This window comes from Larus michahellis, chromosome 4, assembly GCF_964199755.1.
Source record: "Larus michahellis chromosome 4, bLarMic1.1, whole genome shotgun sequence".
NCBI lineage: Eukaryota > Metazoa > Chordata > Aves > Charadriiformes > Laridae > Larus > Larus michahellis.
The window spans coordinates 65,964,352-65,987,280 of record NC_133899.1 but is presented as its reverse complement, the minus strand read 5'-3'; the positions used below and the strand labels follow the sequence as shown (position 1 = coordinate 65,987,280).

Genomic DNA, 22,929 nt, shown 5'->3' with positions numbered 1-22,929 from the left:
ATGACTCCTGCATGGAGCACTCAGTGGCTTCAGTCCTAACTACTGCTTAGTTATCCACTGCTAATGCTCCGTGTGGCCAGCAATGCCACCTCCCCAAGCCCCTAAAGAAAACGCAACACATAATATGCCACATATCACACACCATACCTCTGCCCGGGCAGCCAGAGATGCTGGATTCACCGTTCACCCACCCTTGTACCTCAGGCCTGGGCATTTTCAGCTTTTGTGGTCATTGAAAACTGGTTGATTTGCAGTGGGTGACTCTGTGGTTTTATGAGGTGACCCAAAAGTGCAACTCCTATGTTTTGAGGCACTGACTGAAGGGAGAAAGGTGGGCTCACCTCTCAGCCTCCCTTTCTCTCTCTGTTCCGGTTGTTTTCCTGCGCTCCCCCTCAAAAAACCGGAAGCAAGCGCGGCATGGTAGCAGGACAGATACTTCGCTGGTAGGGACACGGTGCAGAGACACAAGTTTCAGTGGGGGTACTGGTAGTCTGTTTTGAGCCACTCCTCCAACTACCAACGTTTGTCCTCTCATTCTCGGGGCACAGAAAGTTACATTTGCTTCACACCTCAAAGAAGCTAGAGTCTCGCTGCTTCCATCAGTCACTGGAAGCAGACACCACTGGTGAATCCAGGCAAGCAGCTTATAGGAGCAGTGTGGATGAGAACCTCAGATCAAGTAGAAGGGAGCAAATCCACGCTAGATAGTCTTACAGTTTGCAATTGAGAGGAGAGTGCCTCTGCTTTCTCTGTGATCCTTGAGGGATGAACTGAACAAATCTATGGCCCATCCCCTTCTCCCTTTACCACTCTCTTCCTCTCAGACTGGCTTGTTGGGTTTGTCTGATTTACTAAACTAGTTTGCTGAATTTAATCTTTATTTTTTCCCGGAATTTAGGAAGCATTCTAAATTCTCTCTGACCAAGAATCATAGGTGTGTCAGAAAAATAGACAGTAGCTCAACTGGGAAGTTTCTGCTCATACCAAAACAGGCTTCTGTGCTCAGAGAAAGACTTTGGGATTATCCTCCATACACTGGTCTCCCAAGCTTCTGTCTCACCTAGTTTTCTAGTTATAGGGGAGATTTCTTGGTTTTAAAAAGCTTAGTGTCTCCTTGAGACAGATGAGCCTCCCCTTATTTTGGTGGCCTCAGACTGGAACCTGATTGCTTCTGCCTTGTTGGTGGAATTGTTTGGCCTGTCAACTCCGATCTGAAATTCTGCAGAGTACCGAATTCACACTGAGTTATTTGACCTGTCCGGCTGTCAGTACAAAAGCAGAAATGCAATGCTCTATCAGACTGACCAAACAAGCTAAGAAAAGCAGCACAGCAAGCCTTCATCCCAGCACCTGCACTGCTCCCCAGGAGCATATAGCAAGATTCTCCAGTGGAACAAGGCTTTGAAGGACGTTGGCTTCGAAGTAATGTTACTGTTTCCTGCAAATAATGACCATGGTTCTATGGGGACAGGGCATTAACAGCTACATGGATTTTTCTTCAGATGACAATAAGCGTGGGTTACTCGGTTCCAAGGAGACACCCACCAGGGAGTTACCTCGTTTCAGGGCAGCAGGCTCCATTCTTTCACATGCACGGAATAAACAGTATTTTCTTTGCAAAGTACCTGTTGCCTGAAGCTATCTCCGTTCAGACCGTGATCTCATCTGACTGCAAAAGCTAAGCGGGGTTAGGCCTGGTCAGAACTTAGCTGGGACACCTCGAGGGAAAAAAGAGGTGCTGTGAGAAGCGGTGTTGGCAGTTTAATAGGTGAGGCTGCTTCCTCTGAGTCAATGCAGAGGTAATATTCCAGGAGAGAGGTTAAACTAGCAGGGGATGGCTGGAGGCTGCGGGATGATATGTAAAAAGGCTATCCTGACAACTTGTGACATCTGTTGTGAGGAAAACGGTAATCTTGATGTCCTAGGCAAACAGATCCTATCAGCCTAAGTTTTGCTGATAGCCACCAGTGAAAACCACGCTCCATTGTAAGATGGTCCACCCCGAAGAGGCTGCATTTCCATAGAGGAAAGATCGACTGTTGCAGTTATCTGTAAAGGTGCTAGTGAGGTTGAAGTGACTGTTCATAAGTAAATATTTTATTGTGTTTAGAATTCTTAATCTCTTTTAGGAACAAAGTTTTTATATTAAAAAATACCCAAAACTTCTCCCAAGTCAGTTTTCTTACAAAGAAAGTTCCTATTTATTTTCATGTCTGAAATAAATTCTCAAATACAAACAAGTGAATAAAAAAAATTGAAGTGTGAACCTATTTACAGGGAATGCATGTATGAGATGTCTGGTGTGCCAGTGCTCTAGGGCAGACTGAGGTGATCCTCTCTCTCAGACTGTCCCAGGTCCCACTCGGTCACTAGTTCTGAGGACACCTCTGTGAAGACATGGTCCCAATTCCAGCTGACATCATCCTACCGAGAGGAAAAAGACAAACATGCTGAAATGTTACTGGCGACACCCAAAGGTCTCTGAATGATGCCAAATATTCAAGATGAACAGCAAAGAGGGAAATCAAATGGCAACTGCCCCTGCCAGGGAAGTCCCAAATTCAGTTGGCTAGAACAGGAATTCTAGCCAGAATGAAATGTAAATCCCTGCTACAATTTAAGGAATTTGACAGAATTATTCATGTTGCAAAATTCCATAAAAGACAAATTTTTTTGACACTTGTTAATCTTAGATACTCCCAGGCAGTATGCAAAGAGGAGCCATAAAAATCTTCAACCCTTCTGTATTTCTGCTGAAGCATCTGCAATTATGAGCTGCAGAAATCCTTCGTTGCAAGCCCTGAGCTCCTGGCCCCCGCAGTTGTATTAAGGTTGTTCCGTCCCACTTTAACACATTTCTCTGCCCAAAGTCCAAATGTTTCTGCCTCTGTCCCTCTGTACTGCCCTGCAGAACAACATGGAACTCACAGTGGCTACCAAAAGACAATACACAGAGCACTGTTTCTGCAGGGATCTGTGACAGCGCCAGGCCCCTCACATTTTCCTTATTAGCTCTTTCATACTGAAGAGGCCAATCATAGTGATAGAGAAAGTCCTATATATCTTTAAAATAATCTGCTGGGGAAATCAGACCTCCATCCTCTAGGACAAGCACCTCTTCACAGGCTCCTCCTCATCTCTCTCCTCCATCCCACCGACAAAACCTTGCTTTCCAAGTATAGTCTGAGACACATAAGAAGCTTTTGCCTTGTTGGTGTTCTCATAAAAGAAAGACTCACCTCTCGTAGTTCATGCTCTGGAGCCAAAACTTTGGTGAGAAGCTTCAGGTCAACCTCTCCATCCTATGAACACACATAGTCACAGTCTTACAGACAGTGAGAAAGGGGACATCATCATTTCACCAGGTAGGTTTTGCTAGAGATAGGCACATTTGCCTCATAAGGGACATATACTTTGCCCAGGACAACAGCAGGAGCCTCAGCTGAGCAGCAGATACCATACCCACACTATTTACAGGCACAAACAAGCATGAAAGCCACACTGCAGAGATGAACAGACTTGAAAGCAGACTGGAAGTTGTTTGGATGATAGGGCTGTGTATTTTATGCAGCTGGGTATCACTGTGGAGGACGATGGGAGCCCGAAGGAGAGGGAGTCACATCGGTCACACCATAGCAACATCCACTCACCAGAGTCTGAAAGGCAGCATACTTCATCAGATCTTTGTCCAGGTCATGGTACGTCAGCACTCGGTTCACCTGCACACTGCAACCGGAAAGGGTCAAAGAACAAGCCTGGGTAAGCGTGGAAGCACATCTGAGGAGAAGGGTAGCACGAACAGGAATCTGGTGACACCCATCTCAAGCGTCCACAACCCCCATTCAGCAAATCTCATTCAGAAAATGAGCAGTCATTGACAAATTTGCATGCCAGGTTGTGCACATGCATAAAAATGGGAAGTGGAGCAGCCACTGTCAGAGGCTGTCAGAGAAGGCAGCACGCCAGAGAGAAGATCCACAGACTAGCTGCAAGAGCCAGAAAGAAAACAGGAACATACTGAACACTGAAACAGCCCCAGCAGGCTCCGAGAGCCCTACCACACAAGCTACAGAATAGTAGGGACCTTGTCACTGCCATGTCGGAGCTGAGTCACAGCTATCAAACACAATTTCTTAAAATGTAGCCTCCAAAGAGAAACAGGGGCTAGAGGCATAATGCACCGTTGTGCCATGCTTCCTTTCACAGGTAGTATAGAAAATACCTATATTAATTTAATTTCTGTTTGTGTTTGTCTTTTCTATTGCAGAGAGACTATGGATACAGGAGTAATAGATGGGATTATAAAAAAAGAGAGAAAACAAAACCATGAACTCTGGTGAGAGACTAAGTAATTTAAAATTTTCTACTATAACGTGTCATTTATTTTTGTTAATAGCTATTTAATTACAATACCTACTCCACACTTGTGAGAGGAGTAAGATATCCCACCCCTCCAAATGAGGGTCCCTAGAAATCCCAGTCTGTGATGTTGGCAATAGGCCCCACAGGGAAGAGAAGACTTTACTGATACATTTAAGATAAAATCCCCAAATCTTTCATTTTTTAAAACTTGCTGGTTTCCCTTGAGCTAACCCCAAGACTATTCTGATAACACCTTCAAACAACAGGATTGTACTCTGCAAATGAACTAGGCACTTGAGTAAGAAGGGTCCTGGGGAGGGCAAAGCAGCCTACCACCGTGCGTAATCAAAGCATGTGTGATAATACATGTGTACTGCGGGCATTTGAGGTTATACAGGTAACCTTAAATCAAGCACTGACTAACTTTTCAGAGTTTGATTTTGCAACATCAAACATGCTACTCTAATGTAGTTTTTGTATATAGAGAGAAAATATACAGTAATTGCTTTCTCTGTGTAATAGGAAACAAGAAGTTTGCACTGTTCAGCTTGGAGCCCCACTGACACAATACACAGCATCGGATCCTGCTGAATGGCACCGCCACTGGCATCCAGAGAGCGTGAGATAAGATGGAGTTTAATTTCACCAGCCATTTCGCACTGCTGATGAGAGCCTCAAGAACACCTGGCAGTGCTCTTACCTGGGAGGAGCTGCCACTTGCATGGCCAGGTCTTCCTCCTGGACTTCCTCCAAGTCAGGGATCACGGGAATGTCTGCAACAAGAGAAAGCCGGAGCAGTAAGTGGGGAGTGTTATGCTCTCCTCTCACTAGAGAGAAAGGGTCCCTTGCTTCACAGATATGAAACAACCTGTTTCTTATTAGAGAACACAAGAGAGTTATTTGGCAATGATTAAAAATACATTGTTTAATATTAAAACAAGGCAATAGAGCTTTGAAGCTTGGGGCCACAAGAAGTACTGCAAGAGGAGTAGATTTGCGCTGGGTAGGACTCCATAGCCATGGACTGTCCATTTGAACACAACCTTGAAACTGAAAGAAGCCGGCTGCACTAAACCCCGCCACCTGCTTGCCATCATCCTAAGACTGGCAAGAATTTTCTTCTTATGAGATGTGTTGTTATTATTTGCTTAGCTCAGCCACCAGTCACCTAGACTCTGTTAGAAATGAAACGTGTGGCAGAAACTGAGAGAAGCCAAGTAAAACTGCATGCTGAAGGAGCTGCTGGCTGGGTCTCAGACTGAGCAGAGGCCTGTGACCTTCCTGATAGCTGAGGAAGGAAGTACTGGTGGTCTAGCAGATACAAAGACCGGGGAAGATTCACCTAGCTCTGATGTCATAAACCTTTTTGTGATTTCCAGTGTGACCCTGGAATTGGCTGATGTGTGGATCACTGGGTATCCCCAACACAAGGACTATGGCTACTCCATCTAAAAAGGATGCTAGAGACAAAAGAATGAAGGAGGGGAGGAAGAACTGGGTACATGTTCTGAAACTTGCTAAAGGAGTAAGGCTTTGCTGCTTTTTGATTTGACAAAGTCCTGCAAACAGATGGAGACTGAGACAGCAAAGACAGAGAAAGGAAAAGGTAACTGGAGGCGCAAATCAAGGACAGAGTACACCAGCACAGAGCTCCTTTAAAGATTCAAGTCCACAAAGGCTCTCCAGAGACACTGAGCCCTCAGACCGTGGAGAAGCTGGTGCTTCGGCTCTGGGAAGAGGTTTCACTTGCATAGCGTGCAGACACTGGAGCAAGCAGGCTGCTCCCAGCTCTTTCGGCAGCGTGGGCATGCCACTGCTGGACGGCAGCAGCCAGCTGGCCTGGCTTTGCCCTGTTTTGCAGCCCAGGCTGAAATGAATATTCAGAAGCTGGAGAGATGTTCCCACCTGTGGCGCTCAGGGCTCCGGGCAGGGTCTTCCTGAAAAGCCCCTTGTCCGGCCGCCTGTCAGAGCTTCGCAGGCTCTCAGCCGCCCTCTCCTGCTGAACATCCCCTGCGCATCCCTCCGGCTGGCCGGCTGGGAGGCAGCCCTTGCCCAGCTGCGGCAGGACATGGGTCAGCCCAGGCCTTGGCGCGGTGGCTGTTTGGAGCCGGCCACACAGTGGGATTTCTCGCTAATTGGCTGCCTGGCGGAAGGCTGAGCAGGACAGGGGCTGCCGTGAGAGCCTGGCCACAGCAAAAGGCAGTGACAGCTTGGCCGGCCCCAGCAGAGCTGTGCCTTCCAGTTCCCCTGCCGCCCAAAGAGCAGATGCCTGCAGAGCAGCTCTACACTACAGCAAATTTCCCAAAGACATTTAAAGGGAAACTGCAGCAAACAGACCCCCAGGCTGTCCCTTAGACAGAGGAGGCACTTGCAAGAAATGCCCCACCAGTGCCTTGCTGGGCATTTGGGGCAGATCTCCCCCTGCTTTCTGCTTGTAAGGACAATGCACAGTAGAAGCTGCTATCCTGCTGGCTCTTCCCTGCAGGCGCTCCTAACTCTTGGTAAAACTTATAGCAAAACGTAATTACGGGACAAGAGTATCTTCATGGACAGACAGACTGACCTGTGGAGGCAGCTGCTCAGTGATAACGTGGAAGAAAGTCCCTGTATATAAGCAACAAAGACTAAAGAGGGAACAGACTGGTAAGACTGGTCCAAGGGGAGGAAAGAAGCACTGTGCAGAGGTGACCTGTTAAGTCCAGGCAAACAAGCATGAGAAACAGTCTCATCTCTCCTAAGCTAATTTATCCTTTTCAGCAGGACACTATGAATGTTGCTCAGCAAACACAACTGAATGAAGAACTACCTGGGAACAGAGATGCCTTCACCCACAGAGCAGCATTCCCTGCAGCAGGAGAAGGTCAGATTCTTAGCCTCTTTTGACAGCAGAAATGTGGAAGGTGTTTGCAGCAAACTGAATTTCTTCCCTCAGTGCTCATTTTGGCAGCCATTTCTGGGGTCTCCTCTTCCTGGTTCCCTTTTGCTTTTATCGCTCTCTTTTTGCACTGGAAAAAACTGTAAACTTAGGGTCCGGATCAGTGATGTCCCATCCATTTTGCACGTTCCCAAAGACTCCTGGATTCTCCAGTACTGATTTTATCTCATTGCCATTGAATTCCATGGAGAGATTCCCAAACCCCTTGCAGAGCACCACCTCTACTCTGCATTAGCAAAATCCAGGCAATCACGTAGAAATTCTTTCCAAAAGAAACTCAAGGCTCCAATATTTTATAGACACTTTGAAAATATTTCAGACAGAAGAGCTGGAAACGCTCTGGGGGCTCCTGCCAGCCCCTCCAACAAAGGCCAGTGCATGCTTGTTCTTACTGCAAAGTGCGGATGATTTGTCCATTTCTAGGCAGAAGCAATGCCCTTTAGGACTGTCAGACTGACAGGAAACTGAACAAAAATGTCGCAAATTATAAGAAAATACCAGCTCCCCAGGCTAACTGCTATCAGTGGCAAATCAGTCCTAAAATATTTGGGTCTTTATTTCACTTGTTACTCATAATTTCCTCTTCCCTCTGCCAATTCCCAGGGTGCCACCTCTCCACAATCCCTCTCCCTTCTTTCTCTGTACAGTTTGCAAAGCGCCTCAGTTCTCACTTTATCACCAAGGAGCCAACCTTTCCCCTCACTCAGTCTCCAACCCCCTAATTGTTTTTGTTGCTCTTGCTAGGACCCACATCTTTTTTTCCAGTAAACTCTGGTAACGCAGCCAAGTCATGGCACTGTGTCAGCTGCAGGGGGAAGAAGCACGTGGGCTGCAAAAGCATAGGCATATGCTTTACTTTTGATATCCCCATTAACTGCAGTTGAGTTACTTACATATAACATTAGTACATGGAGAAATGTCCACAGGACCACGTCCTCCCAGCCTCGCGCTGCAGCACTCCTGCAGCTTTTTCCGACAACAAGTTTACATTACAAACCCCCACTCTGTGTTACTTTGTTCTGTGACCCACTTTTTCCCCTCCTGTTCAGTGTGAGGGTTTCAGATCATTTTCCATCACACTGATAAAACCTGTGGTTTCGGTACAGAATCTTGACACATACTTTACTGTCCAGGCTCTCATGCCTGAATTCAGTGCCCGTGTAGGTAAACCTTAGAAATGACTGCACAACGTACATACATGCTAAGGAGCTGCCTGTGTGCAGAACCAAACACCTTCACAGACACCAGGCCACTGCAACGAAGTGAAAAATAGCCTGTGCATTACAAAAAGGAAATGTTTTGCAGCTGAGAAGAAGGGGTAGCTTCAAAACCTGGAAACCAAAAGTGATTCTCTGCAGTTTAGCTCTAGGTTTGGGGTCGGGCGGGGAGGGAGGTTGTGTTACTCAGCTGCATTTTGGAGGAGAGAGCAGCTTCCATAGTCTTTAACAACAACCGTTTTTAATCAAAACTGTAGGCAAATTTCGGAAACAACAGGAAAATCTTATAGCTTCAGCTGTTCTTCCCCCACTTGCTTGCAGACTTAGAAATCAGAACAAACTGATATGCTACTAATAGTAAGAAACACTAAAAGAAAAGCTGAGTTACTGGTAAAAAAATACTAATATTAAAAAAGGGAACAAATCAAGTACAAACCATCTTACCACCCTTGGTCTCCCAGCTGGCCTCTGAACAACATGCTGCAAGGTACTGTTATCTATGCCACCTCCCCCAACCAGTCTCCCCCAGACAGAACCCCTTTGATTCTCCATTTCATACCGCAGGTAACATTCCCCCAGTGACTGCTCCTGAAAACAACACTCACTCTCCCCCTGAGAGCAAGCATCCTGCTTTTATTGTACCTGAAGGGAGGGGAGACTAGGTAGACACGTGTCAGGTAGTGTTTTACAAGCTGAAGAAATGAGCGCATGCAACAGAAGATGGAAGGGGGAACATAAAAACTCAGTGCATGCAGTGACATTAAAGAGGAATGGATGAGGCTTCTCTTTGTGGCCCAAAATGACTGGAAACAGAGTAACACAAAGCCTTTCCCCACGGATTTCTCAGCCCATAAAGAAAAAAGATATTGGCTTTAGAAACTGCTTGTGCTAGAGACTGAAAAACTGAGTGAGCACTTAAATGCCAGATGACCATTGCAAATTCGCCTCCATCTCCCAGATGATGGTGAACAAAGAACGAAACCAAATGCGTGTGTATCCATGCAGAAGTTATGGTGGAGTAGGAGAGACACCAGAACCAAATGCTGGTTAACAGGGGAGTTATAATGTACTGCACCAAACTGATTGCCTCAAAACATTTAAATCCCAGCATATAAGTAAGAATAGTATCTTTATTACAATAGCCAGACTAAACTAGGTGTTACAAAAAAAGAGCTTTGTAGCTAAGTTAGGGCAAGACACAAAAAGCATAAAGCAGAAGCGTGTGAATGGTAGGAGGAAAAGACATAGGGGAAAGACTGAGAGTGACCTGCTACGTGCAGATAGCCAAACAATAAGCAAGGAACAGTGGCTTTTTAAGTCATAAACAAAAGAGAGCTTTATGTGTTCATATCAGAGTACATGCAGTAACCATCCCCTTCCTTATCTCATAGCAAATAACTTCCTGACAGCTGAGGAAGACAACCACAGAAAGCGACAAGCAGGCAGTGGAAGAACCAGCACCACCTTAATACCCAGTTGCTCTTGCAAGTTGGTGAGTTGCACTTCCCCTCCCAGGTAGAGCTGATTTTTGGTTTAGTAGCAACACCTGCAGGCTGGGTCCCTTAAAATCCTGCAAGCTCACAGTAAGATCTGCTCCCAGCCCCAAAGAACTAAGTTCTCTGTTAGATACAAGACAGCACATAAGTGGGAACAGACAGAACCTGTTCAAGGTCAGGCAATAAATCAGTGGCAGAGCTCGATCTAGAAACCATGTCCCAGGTCAGGCCTGCAGTTAGCCAGCAGTGTGGTTGCCACTTTCTCCCTGAGCTGCTTAAGAGCCTCCCAAGCCAACATCCTGACACCACAAAAAATTCCTCCATCTCACCCAGTCTGATTCGCTTCCCCCAACTGGGTGAGTGTTTCAAAGGCCAGTTCAGAATGGACACCCCTGCAGTGGGGACGGCGCTGCCCTCCCTGTCCACACGCCACCATAGCCAGAGAACACAAAGAGGGTAGTGGCTTCTGGAGCTGGCAGTCCCCTCCCACGCAGCAGGCATAAGAATAAAACTAACTTTAGTTTAAGTTGCTTGCTTATAAAATGTAAAACTGAAATAATTACAATATCTCTGCTGCTGCAAAACTTTGTTTTACTGAATGCTGTTACCTTCTGCATCACGTTTGGGGAATTTTAAACAGGCAAATGGAAGAAGGTCTGATTGAAGATGAAGTTAAGTGAAAGAAATTGGTCTCATTTAGCACATGACAGGATTCATCTGTGTTCCCAAGTCCACTGAGGTAGCATCATGGGCGTTTCATATTCATGAGCTGCTGCGACACTGTGTCCCCTCATTTACAAAGCACCGTGTTCAGCAAATTCTGTCCCTGTGGACACTCCGTGCATTTCATGGTCTTGTCAGAGAGACATCAAACACTTCAGTAACCAAATACCAGAAAATGGCTTTAATTAGCGCATCTCAATGCAATAAATAATTTTTCTCTCTAAGTGGAAAAATGGAGAATTAAAAAAAAAAGAAAAGAAAAAAGTGGAAAGCAACAGGCAAAAAAAAAAATCTTCAAAAAACCATAAGGAACAAGGGACACAGACAGCTTCTGCTGAACACACAAACAAGCTTCAAGCCTCTTGGAAGCTTTCTCAGGAGAGCAGCAGGCAAATGTAGAGGATAAAAAACACTTCTTTGGATGTTTGGACATTAATTTTATAGGGATGCCTCTCCCTGACTGAAATTGCCCTACTAGTAGGCCAATATGGAGCAGCGTACCTGCCTGATCAGCCAGCAGGGAGATGAAAACAAGTAGCATGAAAAGCAGGCAGTACCACAGCTAGTAGGGCACTGCCTTAAAAGCTGAGACAAGCAGAAGATAACCTGAGTGTCCCATGTCCCAAAGCACCCTTTTGAGAAGAGAATGGTAACAGCACAACCTGTCTAGGCTGATGGGAAAAGGCACCCAGTGAGTGTGTGCCAGAGGATTCATAGGATCTAGGGGAGGTCACGCAGCAGATTCAGTACTGACTCTCCAGCCTTGCCTTAAAAGATTATGCCTTTACCTTGCATCAGACAAAATAATTTTTTCTCCAGCCACCAAGCTCTGATGATACTGTCAGCTAGAGGGATGACTGGCTGGGAGGCTGGGTGGTCCATGAGACACTCTACTTGCTTCAATAGTGCTGTGCTTTCACAGACCTCTTGGCATGGCATGGCTTCTTCCTCACCTGAGAGCTTGCTGGGGACAAGCATCAGGCGTATTTGCTCCTTCACAAGGCTCCTACTGACTCTGCCTAGTTTCAACCCCTGGGAAGCATGAAGAGAGACAGGGCACAGAACAGCCCTGTCAGATGAGTCGCTGGGCTCAGCCCAGGGCTTCAACAGGTAGTAATCCCTGTCTTGTATTGTGCAAGAAGAGCAGATACCGATGGCTTTAAAGATGAGGAATCTCTTAATGCTTGCTCACCAGCAGCAGAAGACAGGAGAGACTGGAGGCCAGGCTCAGGACCTGGAGTCCACCATACTCCTGAGGTTATCAGCATTTAGAGCGGTAACACATCTCCTAGCCTTACCAACAGCCCCCTGACAGAGCACTATGCCTGCCCTCCTTTTCAGTAACATCTTTTTTCCTCTTTTCAAAGGCTGTTCCCCATTCCTTTGCAGTATTCCCCTGCTGAAACATACTCAGAAGGTGGTGGGGCAGCAGATGAGAAGGCATGAGGTGCCCAGGGAGGGTCTGGTGAACTCAGAAACACAAAACCTTCATTGACAATGCTGGAGATGAGTGACTTTGCATTAGAGCATTACTGTAGCAGGGAAAGCAGCTTCTCAGGATGCTCCTGTGGAAGTATGTTCAGGAGCAGGCGTGTCTGATTCTATTTCATCCTCTTCATGTAACGCTGGAAAAACAAGACAAACTACATTTCTTTTATGCTAAATCCTTAGGTTTTTTATTTTTTCTTATATATATTTATTAAAAAATGCCTCTTTGATCGGCAGCACCCATGACACTTCCACATCCAGCAACTCCTCAGAAGCCTCCCTCCCTCCACACAAGGCCACCGCTGCTGACAGCCAGCCGGGTTTGATCAGAGCCACTCAGAATCGGATTTTCATAAGACAGATGAGGAATCTTACTGCTGCTCTCTCTCATATCAGATGAGAAACCGAGGGGGAGGGGGGACGGGTCCTGAGGGAACGACACTACAATCAAGGGCTATGCAGTTCTCTCTCTGTCCCTCCACTGCTGCAATTTTCAAAGGAGTTTGCCTCAGGCAGTTTTAAATGATGGTGTCTCAATTCTGTAATCATCTTTCAAGAGCTTTTTCTTAAAGGGTATTTTAGGTAAACCTAGTCCGTCAACTACACTTATGGACTCAGCAATCACAGACCCGATATGACTGTGTATCTACCATATCGCAGAATTTAGTGATAAAAGATGCTTACCCAGACCATCATTTTCAGCCCCCAACAAGCTCTGTGTGCTCCCTTGCAATTAAGCTGCCCGCCGCCCCTTGGCCAGTGGCCTGCTGTTTCAAATAGGACTTCAGACATATCCCTTGGGACATATTCTCTCCTCCCCCCTGCCCACTGTGGCTGTCAGGAGAGAGCCTTCCTTGCACACCAGAGCCTCTCGATCACTGGAGGAGTTCAAACTGGCCTGGACCAACAGCTCAGTGGAAACCATCAGGTTGGGCTGAGTCTGCCCTTTGCTGACCTTATGGAGAAACTCAGGGTAGTGCGTTAGGGGAGCAGCCAAGGGGAGGACTATGGTGTGCTGAGAGCCACAAAGTCACAGTGCAGAATTTCAGAAACTCAGCAGCGACTGTCACCCTATGCCCACAGGTCTCTCTCTCCAGCCCGTTCACACCACTTGCAAAACACCGTGTTTTTCACTCCATCTCTATTTCACTGATGTTCAGAACTTTTCGTCCATTCAGCTCTCTCCAAACTGCTCCACCACAGCCTCCTGAGCCTATGAAGTACCCACTAGCCATCTCCCTGACTGTTCCGGCACATTCCCCCCTCTCTTGCTCTCATGTTCAGCCACTGCATCTGTCCTTGCAGCTCATGGCCCGGGGAATCCACCAGCACCTGGTGTGTTCAGTAAAAACAGCAGCTCATCGGGGAAGCAACTGGCAAACTTTATCAGGAGTGATAGAGCCAACGATAACTCACCCACACTGCACTCTATTCTCAGCTCTGTTTGGAGCTATTTCATCACTGGTGCATATTTGCATGCAGCTCAAGAGGTGTTCGATATTTTATGGCTGTGAATTCCAGGAGCTGGAAATCCATTGAGGGCTGTCTCCCACCTGACAGACAGACATCACTCCCCAGAAGGATGTGGGGACCATGGCATATGCTCCTTTCCTCCTCTGTTGTGCACAGAGCCTGGACTCCCATCCTGTTCAAATGCAAAGGAGCTCCTGGCACGCGCCAGAAGGGTAAGAAGTCCTTCTAGAGGTTTGATATCGTATAGAGACATCTAATCGTCTAATCCTCAAGGAGAGCTCTGCCTCCTTGAGGAGGCTTCCCAGCAGGTAGGAAGGGGTTTTGCCTTGAGGGCACAGATCTAGTGACTGTCTCCTGGCAGCTTTCCTCACCTGCAGGTCAGGTTTGGGTTGTCTGTGTAGCATAGTCAGGCTTTCATTTCAATCAGCCGTCTCATTCACACATGCTATCTGCTTTAAAATAACAAGCTGTTGTTCCTGCAGACAGAGAATTGCACATCACATCCCAATCGCCCAAGAAAAGCCCTGTTCTAGGAGCTATGCATCCCAAGGGTAACAGAGAGAAGGGGGGGAAGGGACTTCCAAAGATGGGACAATAGTCTATGGGGGAAGGATAGCTGGGAGAGAGATGACAACCTTAGCTAACTGGCCCCTGTAGAGTGTTGAGGAGAAAAATCCAAGGCCAAGGTAGCGAGGAGACAGGCACCTGGGGGAGTGCAACTCAGCAGCGCAGAACCGGTGAACAAGAAAGGACCAACAAAGAAACCTTTACCCAAAAGGACAAAGCAGTTTGCTGATGGGGCGTGTGGGGGAAATGCCAGTGTTTTTCACCCCAACAGGTAACAGCCCTTTGTAGCTGCATGCCAGAAAGAGACACACAACAGAGTAAAGCCAAATGAAATACCCAAGCAAAGTCGAAGCAGAGACACTACTGCCCTGCTGGAGAAAGGAGCGAAGGGAGGGGAAAGCCCTTCAACGTGAACTTGGTTGTTCTGTCTTCCCTCCCACCTGATGACAAAGAATAGTCTGCACTTGGGAGAAGCTTTTGGCTGCTACAGAAAAGGAAGCAGTGCTCTGCAGATAGCACTTTTTAAATTCCACTGATAGTCTCACATCTCCCATCTCATGCAGTTTTGCTGCCATACAGAGCTCAGTCAATGCTGCCCATTTCCCCTGTTGACATGGACAGAAATTGAGCAATTACCCTTAAACTCCTCTCTCTCAGATTGCCCAGATTGCTACATACACAGTATTAAGCCCTCAATTGCCCCTGGCCAAAAGTGACTCAACTAGGCCTGTCCATTAGGAATTAAACACTATTTTGTTGCTTGTGAAGGTTTATTATTCCTCAAATTGCGATGCATTAAATCCAGCTAAAGCAGGTTTCCCACCATGCAGAGAAGCTGGGCCCCCCCATGACAAGATGCAGCTGTACACACATCCACCTAGCAAAGGTGCGTTACCCATTTGCTGTGCCTGTGTACTAGCCTGTACCAGCGTGTGTTCAAGCAGATGGACACTAAGCTCACAGAGGGTGCTGTAGGGTACCCCAATATCCATCAGCTGGACACTCCAGACCTGTTTCTCGAGAGACACCACAGATTTTCAAAACAGTCTTTCCAGCCTTGCATTTTACAGAAGCAAATGGTGCTTTTAGTCAAACACGTGTCTTTGCTTTCCTATAACTCAAAACTGGCTCCTCTTTAAAGTGTCTCTCTTGTCCTGGACTAGCCTCTATGAAGAAGAAATATGGATTAGAGAAAAAGAATTCTCAGCACAACATGGTACTTCAAGGTACTTCACTGCTGGTATTGCAACGGTTTGTATTGTGCAGCATGGATGACTTGCACCTTCTGGGTTTCCCTGTGCAACTGTAAGGAATGGCTGAAACTGCAGATAGTTCCATCCACGTCCCTGTCTGGGCCACCCACTGTGTCCCATATTACTTCAGTCTTTCCACACAGCCTGAGAAGTGACTGTCCTTCTCTCCCAAACTCCCACGGAGATGAGGATTCAAATGCTATTTCATGCACAGGGTGAATGGCTAACAGCAGCGAGAGAATTCTACTTTTATTTCTGAAACTACAAGGCATGTCAATCCCCAAAGTCTCCCCTCGGCTGTACAACCTTCCCTCTACTCTCCACATGCCAAACTGGGCTCTCTCCAGGCACTGTGCTTTTTTAACACTTCCTCCAATGGACTCCAGATTCTGAGCCTCTGGGTGCTAGTGCTGTATAAATGATCACAACTGAGCACATTTCAAACACACAAGAACACCTTTTTAAGGGCATATAGTTTTGTCCTTCATTCTTCTAATGAAAAGGTTGGATGGGGGACAAACAATGTTAATGGAATGGTACAGCTAAGCTTTCTAATAGGTTAAAAGAAGGCGATACAAATGCATTGGTTGACAGCAGCAATCATTACACAACTGCGCCTGTTCATATTAAGGTGTACAAGCTAACACATTATGCAGCACAAAATAACCGTGACCCATCCTTGGGGATCCATACACCAATGTCTTGATTTTTGTGTGTTTAGAATCTGAGCTTTACTGTTAGAGTTAACGACACGAGCCCAAGTGCAGTTCTGTGCAAAGGGGAGGCTGATGTGGCTCAACTTACTGCACACCCACGGAGTGCTACTCCCTGCCTTCTACACTGGGCAGCTATTTGTACCTCTCTGCTTATTCAAAAAAGTAATTTTATGCAGGTACCACAGTTTGTTTATATGTCACTTTTCTTCACTGTAATTGCTGACCCTACAGGGAAAACTCCTTTCCCAGAATAGCTTGCTTAATCTCATCGTAGAAATAGGACCACATGCATACAATGCACTGATCCATTTAGAGATTTTCCATGTGCCAATCAGATCCACAAGCCAGTGTATTTGAACGCACCAGAAACTGCCTGGGCAGAAACCAGAATCAGATTTCTTCTAACACATAGATTTAATCCTGAACTGAACTCCAGTTTGCAAACAATCCCAATTCAACTGTTAACTATAGGTTAGGCACGGATAAATAAGTGAAGTCTATTAGGACTTGCCATGTCTTCATACCATATTCTGTATCAATTCTATTCTGTATTTATTACTCAAGGTCTTAGAGCACTAAAAGTCACATGCTGCAAACATGTGGCAAGCACTTTTATGCCTGGTTAGCAAAGACAGTTGTTATACTCTGAATACAAGACCAAGGTTCAACAAGAAGGACGGCGCATATGCAAACAGTCAAAGAGCTGTTCAGAACAGACTATCAGCCTCAGTGACATACGCTGAAATTTAAGAAGCCCAAGAAACTTCCCAGGGGGAAAATTAAGTCTGTTCTGAAGATGCCAATGCTATAAAGGTGCCACTTCTGGCAGTCATATGTTGCAATGCTTAATCTGTCTGGAAGACCCAAATAAGTCTTCATTTAATCTCATTAACCATACTGATGTCTGATCCTTTGTGACTCCCGGTAATCCTTCTGATGCTTGCTGATATTTTACAGATGCAAATTTTTATACACTGTATAAAATTCTTAGCCCTTGAAAACTGAGGTAGGTCCTTGAGACTTTAATGAATTTCTATGCTTCCCACAGAGCTTCTAGCACTCATCTCAAAATTCATATTGTGGATTTTTCCTGAAATTTCTCTTGGCTCATCCAGTTCTAGAAGAGCAGGTAACATATACTATAAAGAAAGCCAGTGCTGAGTCAGGAGTCCGGTAGATTTCACAACAACCTGTACAGGGATGCGATGGGATTACCCACCAGTGCCTATATTTAACTTATGATGTATGATCCTGGGTTAGGACAAGCGGATTTTTTAAATTAGGAATCCTCTCATGACAGACATCCCAGGAGAGTGGTGCAGGCACTTGTCCTGATGGGAACAATACAAGGATGTTACCATAAAACATAAGAGAGGCTTTAAGCAGAGGATACTATCACCTAAACCAGGGCACAGCAGTGAGTTTTTTCCCTGCTCTTAACCTCTTATTGCTCTTTTAGCTCTCTTTTTGCCCCAGTACACTATTCTCCATGTGGAAGTAATTACAGAGAAAAGCGTGTCCTCAACACTTTCTCTCTTCCCAAAGGTGCTTTATCATTCTGTGTTAATGAAGAGCCGGAGTTAGACTACAGGTTCACTTCCTCATCCTCCTCTCCATCTCCTTTGCTGTCTCTACCTCATTCAGCAGCTGGGGAGATATAAGCATCTCCTGCATTTTTTTACCCCCAGGGTGGTTCATTTCTTACAAGATGCCTCTGCTCACTTTACTTGAGAACCCCCAGACATGCATGAAGGCACTTCTTGGAGTCAAGTAGGTGACACCTTACCTCCTCCATCATCTGATGCCTCCAGGCTCTGCTGTCTGAGACGATGGCTGCAGCAAAACACAAGGAAGAAAGAATTTCAATTGCAAGCCCAGAAAACCATCTTCTTGTGTCCCCTTCCTCTCCACAAGCCTCATGGCCTGTCAAGGGGAGAGTTCCCAGGTACGCTTAGCCTGCAGACTGACCTTCTTCCATAGCCCTCATTGCCAGACTCAGCAGAAATCTCAGCTTAGAGTGCTTAAGCAAGATGCCTTGCACCTGAGACAAACCCCTAGGCTGCAGATAGTCGGGCCTGGGGTGGATCTGCGAGGAAAGCAGATGCTTTCTACTTTTCCTTCTTTCTGTCACATGGGAGTGACATAGCCATCACCTACTCCATATCCAGGGAACTATAGAGTGACCAGCCCTGCCCCATCCCAGAACACATGACATGAATTCATGCCAGGCTCCGCACCCTTCCCAAGCCGCAGATCTTGGTGTACTGGTGCTTAGAGTCACATGTCCCTTCTCCATGAGATCAGATATAAAAGTTGTGGAAGAAGTCTCAGCAACAATGGGAACTTACTCTTCTACTTCTTCTGCATGCTTTCTTCCTGACCTGCAAGACAAGGAAAAACTTACGCTTAGAAAAGTGTAGAGAAAATTGAAAATCTTTCCCAATATCGCTGTTATTATGCAAAACAGTTCCTACACCAGGTGCGATAACACATCACACCTTTAAAGAGTTCTGAGTGACCATTAAACCAGTGTACCAAAAAGTCCCCGAGTGCATCAGATTGAAGCAGAACCATTTGGGTCCAAAAAGACAGCCATGCCCAGACACAGCAAGAGCTATACTCCCTGATTTTTTAGCTTCTCAGATACTTTTTCATCCCCTCTGCCATCAGCTGCAGTTAAAGCTTGCCTTACCTGAGTAGAGAGGTCGGCACACTAAGGAGTGAAGAAGATGCTATACTTTGTCCACCTACCCCTGGGAGATCAACAGGTCCTTCCTCCCCCTGGTCGTGCATAAAGATGATCTGGTTGCCTTTGTAGGTTAGGAGCCCCACCTGAGCTGGCCAAGTTCAGGTCAGACATGCTGTCACTGCAGTAAATCAGGGTTGATCTGGCTGAGTTAACAGGAGTTCATAATAATAACGTGGGGGGGAGGCACTGGCAAATGGCAGCTCCCTTGCTCTCCACCCCAGCAAGCCCAGAAGTAATTCAGTCCCGATTAGGGACGCTTGTTCAATATTCAAAATGTAAAACATGGAGGTTGCTGAACCAGCACTTTGAAAAGTTAATTAAATGCCAGGTTTCTTTTTAGCAGATACTCCATCACTCGCTGATTGCTTTGGCCATTTTGCAGAGTGAAGTTTCATCTCTATGCGTTGAGAATAAATATTCTCCCCTCCCTTGAAGTCAGGGTGCTATGACAAGAAGTACATGGGGCTCTCCCCTACCACATGCACTGTACCAGGACACACCAAAATATAAGAGTTGTTTCATTGCCTTGCACTGCTCCTTTCACAGCTCGTCCATGAGATGGGACAGGCTTCTTCTCATCTGCTCTCTGTTCTAGCAGGCCATGGCCCTCAATTAGTCCTTCCTGTGATTAATCTGCTCTTCTAAGAGCAAGATGCAGGGCACAGAGGATGTCTAGCTACGAGGAGAAGAAAGCCTCTTGTCTCCACTGCTCTCCCTGGAGTTTGCAGTCTGTGAGAAGCTAAAGATTACACTGAATCGGTGCTCTGAGCCCAGTAATATCCACTGCTATAATCAGAACTGCAGCCAGGTAGGTGACATCTGCATCTGGGCTTTCAGCTATATCTGCACCCTTCTGTTCATCACGAGAGACAGAAATGCAATGGAGCCAGGGAATATAGAAGAGAGCTCTTTCAGTGAGGAGTAATTGTCCCACTCCATCCTTCTCCCCAGGAGTAGCGCAAAGCACTTTTTGTGAACCCCCTGATACTATATAGAGAGAAAGGGATGGCTCCAGAGAGCTCACCACCAGCTCTCACTGGAGTTCAGAATCTGAGAAGACACAGATGGGAAGACGATGCTAGATTTATCCTATTTTATCCCTCCCTTCTGCCTTCACAGAACTGCTTCCCACACCCTGTCTTCAGAGCCTTGCCCACACTGAGATGAAACATCCCAAATGACAGCTTTCCACAGCCTTGCACAGTGAAATTTCCTGGAGGCTCAATCTAACCTCTTCTTAGCACAATCCCGTAACTCTTGATAATTGTCCAGCCCCAAATAACACTCTCTTTTCCTCAGTACTCATGCTCTTCACATCTTTGCTCATCTCCTGTCCCCAGGCAGGAGTGAAACACTCCACATGTTTATACTTCCCAGGGGAGGGTCACTCCTGCTATCCCTGTAAGCAACTTCTGTTTCTTTTTCCTGAGCTCCCCGTCATGACAGATATCCACGTGGCCCACAGGGAAGTCAGTCATATGTTAGTCCTAGAGGCAGAGACTACTTCACTCTCATTCCCAGACTTAAGACTTTCCCAGCTTCTCCTAGTTATGTTAGAAAAGGACTAACTCAGGGCAATAAGCAAATACTTCATTCTGAAATAGCTGCACTATATTGGGAAAAAAAAAAAGTAATTTGAGTGAAAAATTCATAAACTGGGAGGGAAGAATATGACCCAGAGCCCAGATGTTGGAACACTCTCCTGTCAAACAAGATAGTTCCCTCCTCTCTCTAAGGCAAGCTAAAGCCCCACTGTCACCCCCCTTTCCCCCTCAGGAGAACACCCTAGTCCCAATGCCACTGGGTCTGAAGGTGGCAGTGGGTGATGCCAGTCTCTCATGCTGACAGTACTGTGGTTTATACAGAGCATTTAAATACCAATGGCACTAGAGCAGGAGCTAGAAATTATTGTTGTTCTGTTTAGGTGAGACACCTGTTTCCAGTCACCTGCACTAGGTAAGGTTATTAATATATGATTTGGAATAGCATTATTTGATGAAACTGGCAGTTCAAACCAGTTGATAAGCTCACAGGTAGAGAACTATCCGGGAAGTATAGCACGAAACTTCTGGAGTATGGGAAGGAGTTACATGTTTTTATACTCCCTGTGGCCTTAATGACTGAGCTATTAGGTAAAGAAGATACTAACCAGCCTACTATTTCCTCCCTTTTTCAATGGAGCCTTGAACCCGAAGGCTTCCTTTCATTTTGTTTGATGCCAAATTACTTTTACGTTCCTTGTTTCAGGTTGGAAAAAAATAAATCACAAAATATTTTTGTTTGGTTCCTGAATAATGGTTTTCTTTTTTGGCCCAATTGCATTACACTTGCACTAACAAAGTGACACAGAGATAGAAGACAAGCTTTGCTCTGTGTCCTAAGGTCCCTGTGCCCTGTGTCCCTACTTCAAGGAAGTAAGGGAGGAAAGTTAACAGATCCTACGAAGGTGCCCTACCTCCAACCTTGTCCGTTCCATAAGCTTAACCGAGGGCTAAGGTACACATGGCGATACCTGCAGAACCAGTCACCTGCCTGTCCCCTTGTTCTCCAGGTGCTATAGAAAGCCCCGCATGCATTCTTCATGAAGTTATCATGCTGCTTTAAGCATTGTGGAGTACCCCATCCTAAGAACTGGCTCAGCTTATCAATGCCAATTACATCATTTTGAGACCAGCATTTCATCCTTCAGGAATAACAGGCCTGGGTAAACAGCATCCTCTTCATTCACCACAAGCTCACAGATTTCTAGTGGTGAGTGAAAGTAGACGTGGAAGAAACCAGACCATAAACTCAAGCCAGCATAGACAGATTTCTTTCTCTTCTCATGTTCTCAGCAACAAGAAGTGCACTGCCCTGGTTTGTTTGCTCCAGCAGGAGGTACAGCACAGGAAGGGCAACAACGAGTGCCTACAAAGTGAGCAATTGTGGGTGAACTACAGCTACGCTCACTCAGGTAAGGGCAAACAAAACAATACAATCCTGGGCGCAGTGCTCAGAAATGCGTTCAGTTTGCTGTATTATACACCAGCCACCCCCAGCCTTGTGAGACTGCAATACCTCTGTTCTGTTGTTTCTTCTGATAAGCCCATTGCATCTGGAGGGCCAAAGAACATGGACCAACACCATCACCTGGACAGCGCCATTTAAAATTCCCTTTCACTGCAAGGCTCTTTGTGCTCTCAAACATATCCAAAATCCGAGAGTATTCCATCTGGCTTTGGCCAGCTGCTGACCCCTCCTCTATTTCAGGGTGTTGAACAGTTGAGAAACTGAGCAGAACACCCCAACAGACCCCATGTAACCCCACGTTCTGTAACTCCTCATCCAGAACACCTGTTTCTCCCCTGACTGTGTGTCCCAGGACAGAGGATAAAGATCTGATCTCGCTCTTCAGTGCTGTCTTTGCTAGGTTCTGGCCATCAGGAATCCTCTCTCCACATTAATGAGAGGGGGTTAAACCTCAAACCCGAGGCTTCCCCGACACACACCCCCCTAATGCACACCTGAGCTGCCTCGGAGCTGCCAGGAACTTCTGTGCTGAAGGGTGAAAGGCAGTTCTAATGTAGACATCATCTCTGTTAAACTGTTTCTTTCTCATTTAATGGACTACCATGGAGATCTAAATGGAGATAAAGTAGCAGGGCTCAGAGAACAGCCAGGATGCTATCTTTATGCAGCATGACGATGTGCAGTGGTTAATTAGACACCGTTAACCTATTTTATCAGGGGACATAACTGGGATGAATGGGGGGAAATGTCCTTGAAATCTTTTAATGTCCACAGCTCGTGAGAGCTCAAGACACACTTGCGTCCTGCACCGAGCCACAGCCGGCTGCCAGGAGGTCAGCGTGCGAGATCCGAGGCTCTCTTCTGTGCGCCCGGGGAGGCGTGAGGGCGGGCAACGCAGCCAGCTAAGGAAAAGGGAAGCAATTATGGTGCCTTGTTAAAAC

At 46.3% G+C, this 22,929-nt stretch overlaps 1 protein-coding gene across 3 annotated transcripts in view; it reads right to left on the bottom strand.

The window, feature by feature from the left end:
- Positions 1 to 2,173: 2,173 nt before the first annotated feature.
- IFT43 (intraflagellar transport 43) overlaps positions 2,174 to 22,929 on the bottom strand; it is a 46,141-nt gene continuing 25,385 nt past the window's right edge. For all 3 annotated transcript variants that reach the window (XM_074585314.1, XM_074585316.1, XM_074585315.1), the window contains 6 exons: positions 18,579 to 18,611; positions 18,017 to 18,063; positions 5,063 to 5,135; positions 3,651 to 3,726; positions 3,240 to 3,302; positions 2,174 to 2,424 (listed from right to left, as the gene is read on the bottom strand). In XM_074585314.1, coding sequence (XP_074441415.1) covers positions 2,314 to 2,424; positions 3,240 to 3,302; positions 3,651 to 3,726; positions 5,063 to 5,135; positions 18,017 to 18,063; positions 18,579 to 18,611 — 403 coding nt within the window. In that variant the 3' untranslated portion in view covers positions 2,174 to 2,313. The remainder of the gene's footprint in view (positions 2,425 to 3,239; positions 3,303 to 3,650; positions 3,727 to 5,062; positions 5,136 to 18,016; positions 18,064 to 18,578; positions 18,612 to 22,929) is intronic.